The sequence below is a fragment of the Lissotriton vulgaris genome, unplaced genomic scaffold, assembly GCF_964263255.1.
Source record: "Lissotriton vulgaris unplaced genomic scaffold, aLisVul1.2 SCAFFOLD_375, whole genome shotgun sequence".
In the NCBI taxonomy this organism is placed as follows: domain Eukaryota; kingdom Metazoa; phylum Chordata; class Amphibia; order Caudata; family Salamandridae; genus Lissotriton; species Lissotriton vulgaris.
The window spans coordinates 630,542-644,381 of record NW_028244278.1 but is presented as its reverse complement, the minus strand read 5'-3'; the positions used below and the strand labels follow the sequence as shown (position 1 = coordinate 644,381).

The following is a 13,840-nucleotide window of genomic DNA, read 5'->3' as shown; positions in this document are numbered from 1 at the left end:
TGCATGATAAGCCTGTAACAAGTTCACTTGGAATCAGGAAAGCATGTGTGTAGAGTTGCACTTTTTGTCATTTCAGATGCATCGGAATTTTATAGAACTTTCAGACAATACACAGTACTTGGTTCTCTCTCTAACCTAAAGAACAACGTTGCATGTTATCCCGTGATTCCTTCAGTGTGAATATATTGCGACAATTGTAATGATCACTGTAGGTTGACACAAAAGTAGGGTATCCCTGCTGGGGAATATTGAGTGTAGGGTGAATGTACATGTTTGTGGTTATTTGTCAGTGGGTACAAAGCTTCATTTTAAGCTTGACTTTTTCCTCTTTTTACAAAACTGTGATCCTCTGACTTATTGCCTAGGTGACTATGTTCCCTTGTCCCACAACATGGGGGGTATTAATAAAGCACATGAATTCCATAATTATATGCTATATGCAAACAGACGCATATCTTTATTTACTTTGTCCATTATGTCACGTTCTTACTTTATTGAGCGGTCTTTATTGAGAGGTAAGCTCAGCACCTGGGTGCGTGTTAATTTGTTGTTCGTTCAACCCGAAATGTCTAAGAAAGCTTTCAAATGGACTTTAATTCGTGATGTACTTGGCTTCTCTCTAACTGGGTTGTTCTGTTATAACCATTGGGAAGTGTGATAAGAATGTAAGGGCTATCTGATGATCAACTCTGTCAGGAGACGAAGGTAGATGCTGTACCAGGATCTTGTTATTGGTGCAGATGTATGTAGATCTCATCCACTTAACGGGAGAATTCATACAATCCGTTCCATAGGAAAGGTATTCAGAGTTGATCTAAACAACGTGGGTCTGCCTTTGGCTTATATACAACTGTTGTGTGTCTCTCTACTTCCAGCTGTTGTCGGAAGAAGCCCTGGTGCAGTTGTCTGTGCCTGTGGAGCTGGCACAGAAGCTAGTGTGGTTCCTGAACAAGCACTGCCACGGCTGCACCTTGAGCGACCTGCACAGCTCCCACGTCTACACAAAATACTTCCTTGCCAAAGGTGTCTCTGAACAGGATAGCTTGACTGGAGTTTCTACCCCTACGGAATTCTCTGGAGCTGGTAGTTCATTCCAAGGATCCATGGTCTCAAAGAAACCTAAGAAGGAACCTCTGTCAGCAGCCACCAGTCCATCAACTCCTTCCACAACTGAGAAAACCGACCTACAGCTTTTCAGTGAGCTGCTCAAAGCGGAGGTCCTGCAGCTGCCAGAAATGGTGGATGAAAAGACCAAAGGTGGGTTTTGCAGTTCCTCCATATTAAACGGTCCGGTTGATTACTTGTAATTCATGGCACAGTATTTGTTTTCAAACGTTTGTGCCAATACATTCATACTTGTATTTTTACTGCAAAGTTAGAATGTGGCTTGTTTTTTCTATTTTGGTATATTGTCCTAAAGCAGTTGTGCATTGTAAATAAGTGGGAAGCATAGTGGACCCTTTAGATCCTATTTATAGTCCTTTTTTGAGGGTTTTTCCTTACTGGACTCAGTTTAGCAGGGAGTTACTCCGCGATGAATCGTGTATTAGTTGTTATGGAATCATCCTGTTGTAGAGATGCCTTTTGTATCAAGATCTTTTAGGATTTTCATTTACTGCAGAGATGTGTCTTCATGAATTGGACACTTTTATGCATTTTATTGAGATATTATCGTGCTCTTTCAAGACTCTCCAAACCGAAATAAAGTTGGTCAATAAGTGGGAAGCAGAGATGAGTTGTGTACGGTTAAACATGACTGATTGTTTTTCTCCATTGTAACATGTCTATATATGATGTGGATCACATGTTTTTCTGCAAATAATGCATGACACGATATGAAGACTGGAAGGTCTGCTTCTGGTGTTTAGCGTAAAATTATTACCAATAAATAACATTTTGTCCTAAGCAGCGTTCAGCAGTGTGAAGGGGAGTGGGAAAAAAAACAGCTTGGAGAAGTGTGGCGAAATTGTGGACTTGATCCGTAAATCGAGCTCTGAAGTTGAGTTGCAGTTGACGGCTCTGGTATACATCATCAAACTCCTGGAGGAAGAGCCCGGCCGCGAGAAGCAGATCATCAAAACTGAGAGTGGGCCCACGATCAGGTGAGTCAGACCTTACTGTCTGTCACTGCATAGACAAAAACATCACCATCTTTCTGTTGAATGTGGACATGCTAGGGAACATATTACCACAGTACCCTTTAAAGGGAGACCCTTGTTTTACTAACTCACAGGCATAGTGATTTACAAAGGGCAGATTCTGTACTGTCACAAAAACCTTGCTTTGTGATTTGACCATATGCAAAATGGCAGTTTAACAAAAATATTCAGCTATCTTGATAATGGGGAAGTCCTTTCGGCAGGATTTAAGTTTTGTTTTAAAAAAGTCCTCATATCACCATGGCTTCTGCAAACTCCGGCTGCAATATGATAGATGTCTGGCCCCAATATGATAGATGTCTGGCCCCAATATGATAGATGTCTGGCCCCAATATGATAGATGTCTGGCCCCAATATGATAGATGTCTAGCCCCCAGCCTGCTGCTTTTGACCTGGCCTCACCGCACAAAACAGGACTGAAGCACCTGCCTGGCGTAACCATGCGCCGGTGTAATCATGGGACCTTTGACGTTTCCTTTACCGTCATGCCCCTCCACCTGGAGAGGTCAGCCCAGAACCCTTTCCTCTCACCAGGGCTGCTTGCCACATCCGTCCGCCAAGTGCAGCACAGAGCTTTTAACCAGCCCGCAGGTGAGGGAGGGTATAGATCTCTATCTAGAAATCTCCCTTCTAGGGAGAAGTGTAAAATAGCACAGCAAGCCCTGCTGTGGCAGCCTCCGCATGCTGCGTGATACCATATCCATCTCCATCGAGATCAATGAAAAACAGAGATTTTTTCGAACTCCCAGGATCTCTGAATATAAATAAAAGTATTCTGTCACTGAACACTTTTTACTTCCACTTGTGTGTTGCAAAAAGTTAATCCATAGTACCTCTGTAAGCCGCAGGAAGACATACATAGGGGCCCAGTTATATAACTTACACTTCTACACATTTTCTATTTTGATAGAAGTGATAAGGGGTTGAGAGATGCAGGCAGTTGGGGCGGGAAAACTTTGTCACTCAAGTCTCCCTTTTCCACGGTCAAGTTATTTTAGACGGTAGACTATGCATAAAAAGAGATCACCCCAAAATAATTTCATATAGTAGATTGGGGGGACAAGTTTGCATCCGATACCAATAAAAACTGGCTATATGCAGGCATCCACCTTGCTTTTTCTGGTTTGACAGTACAAAACTCAACCCCATTTTTGAATCCAGTATTCCACAGCCTTCACGCAGACCCCATTTCTACTACTGTGATGTTAGCCTTTGGATGTTAATCTTTCCAGGTTATACCTAAAGTTAGTGACGGTTTCACAGTTTTGCTGAAGAAGACCTCTCCCCGTTCTGCTTTACTACGCTTTACCTGTATACAGGCTGGCAATGGTACTGATAAGAGTTTCGCTAGTTCATGCTCTTACATAACCTTACCAGTGCTCCATTGCAATCCAAGTGGTTTGAGAGCCTGCTCTGTGGAAGTTATCAAAAGATTGATAACTTTGATCCCTTGTGCTAAGCTGCAGAAATATCCTCCAGAGTGAACTCCGATCCCTTGTTAAGGTTGTAGACATATCCTCCAGTTTTAGGTTCGGTCCCTAGTGCCAGGAAGCAAGCAAGGTAAAATTATTTGTGAGTAAATCTACATGTGTAATTTTACACTCACACTTTTGAGTAACTTTACAACTTTACCTGCTCGGCCCTCTGGACAGGCGCCGGTCTTGTCCATGGCTGAGCTGACGCCGCTACGGCGCCGGCGTCTGCTGGGAAACAGCCACTACAACGTGGCCGTTTCCACGCATACACTTAACTACGCATGCTTTACAACGCATGTGTGGTTACCACGCATAGCCTTTACCACGCATTCCTTTACTACGAGATACGTAAAGAATGCACCTGTTTCCGTTGTTTTCTGTTTCTGTAGAACAAAGATGTGGAGGCACTCTGCTTCATTAGAGGAAATGGAAAGACACTACTGCTTCCTCTTTACGACTTGCAACGCAAATCGGAAGTGCTTGGAGTGGAGAGGACGTGGAGAGGCAAGGGGGAATTTAGTTAAAGAATAAAAGGAATGAGGGGGCGGTGAAGCACAGGGGTACATTTTTAGGGTTCAGGGGAGAGGTATTTGAAAGAAGGGTTTGTGGGTGGGGGAATCGTGTGGGGCAAGCCTTTTTAGTGTTCCGGCCAGGGATAATTATTAGAAGGAATGGCGGTGGAGGGTCGCACAGGGGTACAGGGAAGAGGTATATTTAAAAAAAGGAGGGCGCAGGGGAGCAGTAAAAGGAATTGGGGAAGGGATCGAAGGTAACCTTTACCAAGAAAATGCCATTATCATGCATGGTTTCACAATGTTGTAAAGGTATGCGTGGTTATGGCATTTTCGAAGTAAAGGATATGCGTGGTAATGGCATTCGCATTGTAACGCATGCGTGGTAAAGGCAGGCGTTGCAACGGAGTACGTTGTAACGTCATACGGTCGCTCCCCTCGCCCTCTGCCTCCCTACGGACGCTTGTGCTCCCTGCAGCCTGAGCCTCTCTGAAGGTACATCGCGCCACTGCCTACCTGCACGGAAAGAGATAGCTCGCAGCGCTCAGTTTCGCTTTTGCCCACTTTAGATATCCATTTAACTACAGTAGCTGCGCACTCGGCGCCAGAATTAATTTGCCTGACATAATATAATTGATTATTGCTGCGCACTGTAGACTTTGCTGTGTAGGGTTAAGAGAAGTGTTTTACGAGTGTTTTACATCGGCTGTGCCCCAGTCTTGTTGCAGGGACAGGGCTGCCATTTTAAGACTTTGTTTACCTCCGTGCCTCCTCCCAGATCCCGCCTCCCAGCTGACCCGCCCACCCACGAGTACAGCTACAGCGCTCTATCCCCTGGCCATTTGTGACCGTGTGGACGCTTTCCTGCACGGTCGCTCCCCTCGCCCTCTGCCTCCCTACGGACGCTTGTGCTCCCTGCAGCCTGAGCCTCTCTGAAGGTACATCGCGCCACTGCCTACCTGCACGGAAAGAGATAGCTCGCAGCGCTCAGTTTCGCTTTTGCCCACTTTAGATATCCATTTAACTACAGTAGCTGCGCACTCGGCGCCAGAATAATTTGCCTGACATAATATAATTGATTATTGCTGCGCACTGTAGACTTTGCTGTGTAGGGTTAAGAGAAGTGTTTTACGAGTGTTTTACATCGGCTGTGCCCCAGTCTCGTTGCAGGGACAGGGCTGCCATTTTAAGACTTTGTTTACCTCCGTGCCTCCTCCCAGATCCCGCCTCCCAGCTGACCCGCCCACCCACGAGTACAGCTACAGCGCTCTATCCCCTGGCCATTTGTGACCGTGTGGACGCTTTCCTGCACGGTCGCTCCCCTCGCCCTCTACCTCCCTACGGACGCTTGTGCTCCCTGCAGCCTGAGCCTCTCTGAAGGTACATCGCGCCACTGCCTACCTGCACGGAAAGAGATAGCTCGCAGCGCTCAGTTTCGCTTTTGCCCACTTTAGATATCCATTTAACTACAGTAGCTGCGCACTCGGCGCCAGAATTAATTTGCCTGACATAATATAATTGATTATTGCTGCGCACTGTAGACTTTGCTGTGTAGGGTTAAGAGAAGTGTTTTACGAGTGTTTTACATCGGCTGTGCCCCAGTCTCGTTGCAGGGACAGGGCTGCCATTTTAAGACTTTGTTTACCTCCGTGCCTCCTCCCAGATCCCGCCTCCCAGCTGACCCGCCCACCCACGAGTACAGCTACAGCGCTCTATCCCCTGGCCATTTGTGACCGTGTGGACGCTTTCCTGCACGGTCGCTCCCCTCGCCCTCTGCCTCCCTACGGACGCTTGTGCTCCCTGCAGCCTGAGCCTCTCTGAAGGTACATCGCGCCACTGCCTACCTGCACGGAAAGAGATAGCTCGCAGCGCTCAGTTTCGCTTTTGCCCACTTTAGATATCCATTTAACTACAGTAGCTGCGCACTCGGCGCCAGAATTAATTTGCCTGACATAATATAATTGATTATTGCTGCGCACTGTAGACTTTGCTGTGTAGGGTTAAGAGAAGTGTTTTACGAGTGTTTTACATCGGCTGTGCCCCAGTCTCGTTGCAGGGACAGGGCTGCCATTTTAAGACTTTGTTTACCTCCGTGCCTCCTCCCAGATCCCGCCTCCCAGCTGACCCGCCCACGCTCCGCCCCCCTCCACTATCCATTTATGACCAATGTCCCAACGCGCAGCGTTTACGCGCAGCGACCGCGCCCAACCCGCGCCGAAGGTGCGCCAAAGGTAAGCCCGTCTACGCCCATCCGCGCCTGGACCGCGCCCAGCGCCAGACCCCCTGCCCCTCGCGCTGCCCAGCCCCCCCGCTTTACCTACGATGCCGCCACCCTCCTAGCCCTTAACCCCGGTCGCGCCCCCAACTGCGTCCAAGCCGCTCCTGGACGCACCCATGGACCTTTCTCCTGCTACTCCTGCAGATTCGCGAAAGGGGGAAACAAGGGAACCCTACTCACAGCGGAACCAGGGCAATATGTTTATCCAAAGAACAATGGTTCCTGTGGCATATTTATTTAACACAATATTTAATATAACAGCTTAGATAAGCACTATTAAATTGTAACAGAAAAGGGTCTGGCAAAGAAAGAAGCACACATATATACCAATTTTTTAAAGAAATTATTCTTTGTATTTCAACTTTCAGACACTCAGTCTAATAGTTATAACAGCGACATATTTACAAAAAATTGTGCAATGTGTCCCCAGTGGTTTTGTGAACAAAAAACAGAACATAAAATAATAAGTGATCTGTACAACTTTGTTATTATGAATATTTACAAAGGGAAAATGACCAAGCGCAATAATAAAGCAATTCTTAGCAGTGACTATCTGCAATCATAGAACACTGTGCTTGAAAAGGTTCATTCCCTATGGCGTCGACGGCGTTTCGACCTGCTCAGTAAAGGTCTCGTCAGGACTAGACAGTGAGGGACATCTACGGGAAAGTGAAAATTGTGTGAGTATGTGTAGTCGCAATCATTAATGAATATGTATGAATTAAAATGAACGGATAATACCTTGTGGTGTCTTTTATTAATGCAACCCATGCGTGATAAAAAATTGGAATTGACTTACAGTGTACCCAGCCGGGCACTGTTTGGAAGCAAGATAAACAGACAGGTGTTATAAACGTACTGTAGGGTGGGCAAAAGGTGTCTACAAGTCCACAGTTTAGACTATATATAGCGCACACAACAATAGCCACTCACCACTGTCGGTGGATACCGTGGTAATCTTGAATAAAAGGCTGGCAATCGGTATTGGCAACAGAAGACAGGAAAATGCCTGGTAACAAACGGAATTGTATTACAAGAGGGCTAATATATTGCAGGAATCTATGTGCGTGGCAGTATTGCTAAAGTGTCTACAAAAGCCACCCCTTGGACATATATGTCACATGGAACAGCCACTCACCACTGTCGATGGAATCCGTGGTGAACTTGAATGTTAGGATGATAATCAATAATTAGTAGCAGAAGACAGGAAAATGCCTGTTAATAAACGGAAACTGTATTAAAGGAATGCTCGTTTGTTAAAGGTAGGTTCGTTTATTAAAGATATCTACGCGGGGGGCAGTCGTGGTGCTCACCTGCTCTGAGAACTCGGAACGCCTGATCGCGTTTCACCGGTCGTCTGTCTGGTAACAGAGTAGTTCCGGGTGTGTGTGCGTCATCGCGTTTATAACGCGGAGCGTGAGGTGCGCACGCATTCACTGTGAGATAGGCGGAAGGTAAACCACGGGTGATTGTCATGGTAACGGCCATGATATGTAAACACTGAAGGTAAACCACGGGTGATTGTCATGGTAACGGCCATGATATGTAACCACTGAACTATCGCGGTGAACGTGGTGTAATTTAATCGAGTCCTGTTGGCCCCCAAAGCGCCCATCACATTAACAATTGCCGTTTATGCAGAGCTGGCATTACCTGTACAACAATTATTTATCAAAATCACGGTCATTACGATGTGGAATTCTTACGTTGTTCAATTTGCTGTACAGCAGTTCAAACCTATTAAGGATGTTTCAAAACAGACGTGCACAGATGCCATATAGCATAGATATATCACAGCTATATTTGCATTGTTTTCTAATAACTCTATATACAATTATGTAAATAATTAAAGAAACATTACAAGAACCTTCCCACATATTCACATTTCTTATACATCTTCAGACATACAAAATGAACACATGTTTTTACTTTTCATAATCAAGTTGTCAGAGTGGAAACAAAGCCCCTCCATTCATCTGCAGAGTTAAGCCCCTCATTAATTGAATTGACTCTGTCAATCCAATGGCATTCACGTCTTTGTAATATTTGTGAAATATCCCCTCCTCTTTCAGGTATTGTCGCAATATCTATTACCTGCCATTTCAATTGATCCGCAGAGTGATTTTTCTCTTGGAAGTGACATACCAATGGGGCTGTCAAAACTGCCTTTCTTATACGGCTGCGGTGTTGTCCTATTCTGGCCTTTACTGGTTGTTGTGTCTGCCCAATATAGGGCAGACCGCATGGACACCAAATGCAATACACGACATTGCGTGTGTTGCAATTAGAGAAGAAATTTAGTGTGTGTTCATAATGGCCAAATTTGAAAATATTAGTTTTTTCTGTCAATGGGCAGATCACACAATTGCCACAGGGATAATGGCCCAAAATAGGTGGTAAACACCAAGCTGCTTCTAGAGTGCCACCTTTCTTGGCAAGTTTTTCAGTGGAGGATCTAACTAGGTGATCTTTTAAATTCTTTCCTCTTTTGTATGCAAACAAAGGTACCTCAATTAGGGGATCGATGCTTTGTATAATATCCCAATTTTTTATGATGTTTTTACGGATCTTGTTAGTATGAGTTCCAAACGTGGTGACACACACTATTTTCTCCATTTTTGCTTTTGGTCTAGTGACCAATAGTTCTTCACGAGGGCAGTACCAGGCACGTTTTAGTGATTTTTTCACTATTTTAGTGGGGTAACCTCTCTTTAGTAACTTGTTTTTCAGTACTTCTGCCTCATTTAGATAGTCGTCACGTCGAGCACAATTTCGACGAATCCTTAAGAATTGCCCAAAGGGCAATCCATCTCTCAATGCCCTGGGATGTTGACTCTGATACGATAGTAAGGTATTCTTTTCTGTTGATTTTCTATGAAGGGATGTATACAATTTATTGTCCTCATGCTGGATATTTAAATCAAGGAATGGAATAATATCTTTCTGTAGTGTGGATGTAAAAGTTAGATGAGTTTGGGCAGTGTTTAAGTATACAACGAACTTCTCGAAATCCTCCTCGCTCCCTCTCCAAATTAAAAAGATATCATCTATATACCTATACCAGCAATTGATGCTGGTATGGTACGGGTTCCGATCACATAGAACAAAATCATTCTCTACCTTGTTCATGTAGATATTAGCCAAATTTGGAGCAAAAACTGCTCCCATGCTCGTGCCCCCACATTGCTCATAATATTGCCCATTAGAAACAAAATAGTTCCTTTGGAGTGCTACTTCTAGCAATGAAATTATAAATGAAGTGGGTACATTAAACGGTCGTTGTCTAGTATCCAGCAGATCTTTTATACATACAATACTATCATTCTGAGGAATGTTGGTGTAAAGTGATGATATATCTAAGGTCGCTAACCAATCCGTATCTTTATGGAAAGCCAGATCTTCTATTAGATTTATCATATGCATCGTGTCACGAACATAGCTTGCTTGTAGGGGAACGTAATCTCTGATGAAAAAATCAATGTATTTACCAATGGGCTCTAAAATCGAGCCACAACCTGATAGAATAGGTCTCCCTGGGGGATTGGTTATATTTTTGTGTATCTTGGGGAGAGTATACAGGACAGGGGTCCTTGGGTTAGTAGAATTCAAAAAATCAAATTCTTTCTTAGTCAGAAAGCCTTGATCAAGTCCTACTTTGGTAATAGACACAATTTTATCTCGAATTTCTTCCAGAGGGTTATGTTGGAGTTTCTTATAATGCCTTTCTTCAGAAATTTGTTTACTTATTTCCATGTCATAATCAGTTCGTTCTTGTATTACTATTCCTCCCCCCTTGTCTGCAGGTTTAAGTACTATTGAGGTATCTTTTTTCAAATTCTCAAGTGCTCGACGCTCCAATAAAGAGATATTGTAAGGAGTAAATTGTTTGCTTTGCTTCAAGTTATCTACCCCTTCCAGAATCAACTTTTCAAAGGTGAGCAACTCAGGGGGCATCATGCTGTTAGTAGGATAAAAAGTAGAGGGCAGTTTAAGTCCAGTTGTCGATTGGTAATCAGTCAATTCGCGATCTTTAAAGAATATTTTAAGGCGAATTTTCCTAAAGAACTGGAATAACTCAGATTTCAGGTTGAAATAATTACTTTTCTCTGTAATTACAAAGGAGAGACCCTTACTCAACAAAGAGATTTCAGTAGATGACAATATATGCTTAGACAAGTTAAAGATAGGTATTGTATCCATATTGTCTATATGGCTGGGTACATAATCTAGTAAGGCTGTGGCCCCCATTGGTAATGCTTGTTTCTTGTTTGGCGTTCCCCTGGGTATTGGTGCCAGACTCTTGTTTTCTTCGTCTTTCCTCCTCTGTCTAAAAAAGGTTGGCCCTGATGATTGAAATTGCTGGGCCCTGGTTGACCGTCAGAGTCACTTGAGCCTCCTGATGATTCTGAGAATGTTACAGATTGATTTTTTCTAAATCTGCCCCAAGTATTTTGTCTATTTTGATTAGGGAAGTTTACAAAATAGTCTTCTTTTAAGTAAGGAAAGGCTCTCTCCTTGCTATAGAATTTAATGTCTTTAGTGACTTTGTCGGCTTTCTTTTTTAGTTCAAAAGAATTAAATTCATCTATGGTTTTATTTAGTTTATCTAGAAGTGTCTTAGCCTCGGCGACCCCGTCGTCGCCTAGAAGTTCTTTTTCTAATTCTTCTATTTCTTTAAGCTCAGCTTTTGAATGTTCCAAGGCTGTCTCGACACCGAGAACCATCCAGTGTCGCGAGCACGTAACTGAAATACCACAAAAACTGCCTTTAAATTTTGGGTCTTCTCTAAAGATGCCTGGTACGTTTCTAATCTGAAGGCCTTGTGGAATTATGCCTGCGCGTAGATAGTCAGTAAGCATGCGAGCATGCAATTCAGTGCGTACGTGTTTTTTCTTTGCTTTTTCCAACTTCTCAATTAGTACCTGTCTAGGACTGCTAGTATTCACGGGTAGATTTGAAAACAAAGACGGTCCACTTGTTAATTTAGCAATATATTCCTCTGTGTATAATGGTGCATCCTTCTCTGCCATCCCCAACTCTGTATGAACAATACCCTATTAATCTATAGGGAAGGGAAAAATCCAACAGCGTGGATAAACCCTTGCGGTGCAGCCACCGCACGAAAACACGAAAGGGGGAAACAAGGGAACCCTACTCACAGCGGAACCAGGGCAATATGTTTATCCAAAGAACAATGGTTCCTGTGGCATATTTATTTAACACAATATTTAATATAACAGCTTAGATAAGCACTATTAAATTGTAACAGAAAAGGGTCTGGCAAAGAAAGAAGCACACATATATACCAATTTTTTAAAGAAATTATTCTTTGTATTTCAACTTTCAGACACTCAGTCTAATAGTTATAACAGCGACATATTTACAAAAAATTGTGCAATGTGTCCCCAGTGGTTTTGTGAACAAAAAACAGAACATAAAATAATAAGTGATCTGTACAACTTTGTTATTATGAATATTTACAAAGGGAAAATGACCAAGCGCAATAATAAAGCAATTCTTAGCAGTGACTATCTGCAATCATAGAACACTGTGCTTGAAAAGGTTCATTCCCTATGGCGTCGACGGCGTTTCGACCTGCTCAGTAAAGGTCTCGTCAGGACTAGACAGTGAGGGACATCTACGGGAAAGTGAAAATTGTGTGAGTATGTGTAGTCGCAATCATTAATGAATATGTATGAATTAAAATGAACGGATAATACCTTGTGGTGTCTTTTATTAATGCAACCCATGCGTGATAAAAAATTGGAATTGACTTACAGTGTACCCAGCCGGGCACTGTTTGGAAGCAAGATAAACAGACAGGTGTTATAAACGTACTGTAGGGTGGGCAAAAGGTGTCTACAAGTCCACAGTTTAGACTATATATAGCGCACACAACAATAGCCACTCACCACTGTCGGTGGATACCGTGGTAATCTTGAATAAAAGGCTGGCAATCGGTATTGGCAACAGAAGACAGGAAAATGCCTGGTAACAAACGGAATTGTATTACAAGAGGGCTAATATATTGCAGGAATCTATGTGCGTGGCAGTATTGCTAAAGTGTCTACAAAAGCCACCCCTTGGACATATATGTCACATGGAACAGCCACTCACCACTGTCGATGGAATCCGTGGTGAACTTGAATGTTAGGATGATAATCAATAATTAGTAGCAGAAGACAGGAAAATGCCTGTTAATAAACGGAAACTGTATTAAAGGAATGCTCGTTTGTTAAAGGTAGGTTCGTTTATTAAAGATATCTACGCGGGGGGCAGTCGTGGTGCTCACCTGCTCTGAGAACTCGGAACGCCTGATCGCGTTTCACCGGTCGTCTGTCTGGTAACAGAGTAGTTCCGGGTGTGTGTGCGTCATCGCGTTTATAACGCGGAGCGTGAGGTGCGCACGCATTCACTGTGAGATAGGCGGAAGGTAAACCACGGGTGATTGTCATGGTAACGGCCATGATATGTAAACACTGAAGGTAAACCACGGGTGATTGTCATGGTAACGGCCATGATATGTAACCACTGAACTATCGCGGTGAACGTGGTGTAATTTAATCGAGTCCTGTTGGCCCCCAAAGCGCCCATCACATTAACAATTGCCGTTTATGCAGAGCTGGCATTACCTGTACAACAATTATTTATCAAAATCACGGTCATTACGATGTGGAATTCTTACGTTGTTCAATTTGCTGTACAGCAGTTCAAACCTATTAAGGATGTTTCAAAACAGACGTGCACAGATGCCATATAGCATAGATATATCACAGCTATATTTGCATTGTTTTCTAATAACTCTATATACAATTATGTAAATAATTAAAGAAACATTACAAGAACCTTCCCACATATTCACATTTCTTATACATCTTCAGACATACAAAATGAACACATGTTTTTACATATCATGGCCGTTACCATGACAATCACCCGTGGTTTACCTTCAGTGTTTACATATCATGGCCGTTACCATGACAATCACCCGTGGTTTACCTTCCGCCTATCTCACAGTGAATGCGTGCGCACCTCACGCTCCGCGTTATAAACGCGATGACGCACACACACCCGGAACTACTCTGTTACCAGACAGACGACCGGTGAAACGCGATCAGGCGTTCCGAGTTCTCAGAGCAGGTGAGCACCACGACTGCCCCCCGCGTAGATATCTTTAATAAACGAACCTACCTTTAACAAACGAGCATTCCTTTAATACAGTTTCCGTTTATTAACAGGCATTTTCCTGTCTTCTGCTACTAATTATTGATTATCATCCTAACATTCAAGTTCACCACGGATTCCATCGACAGTGGTGAGTGGCTGTTCCATGTGACATATATGTCCAAGGGGTGGCTTTTGTAGACACTTTAGCAATACTGCCACGCACATAGATTCCTGCAATATATTAGCCCT

General features: G+C 43.5%; 1 protein-coding gene across 1 annotated transcript in view; it reads left to right on the top strand.

The window, feature by feature from the left end:
- Window positions 1–13,840, top strand: part of CUL9 (cullin 9) — a 443,484-nt gene that overhangs the window by 89,540 nt on the left and 340,104 nt on the right. The window contains exons 7-8 of the mRNA XM_086948773.1: window positions 876–1,257; window positions 1,910–2,102. Of these exons, the coding sequence (XP_086804899.1) occupies window positions 876–1,257; window positions 1,910–2,102 (575 nt within the window). The remainder of the gene's footprint in view (window positions 1–875; window positions 1,258–1,909; window positions 2,103–13,840) is intronic.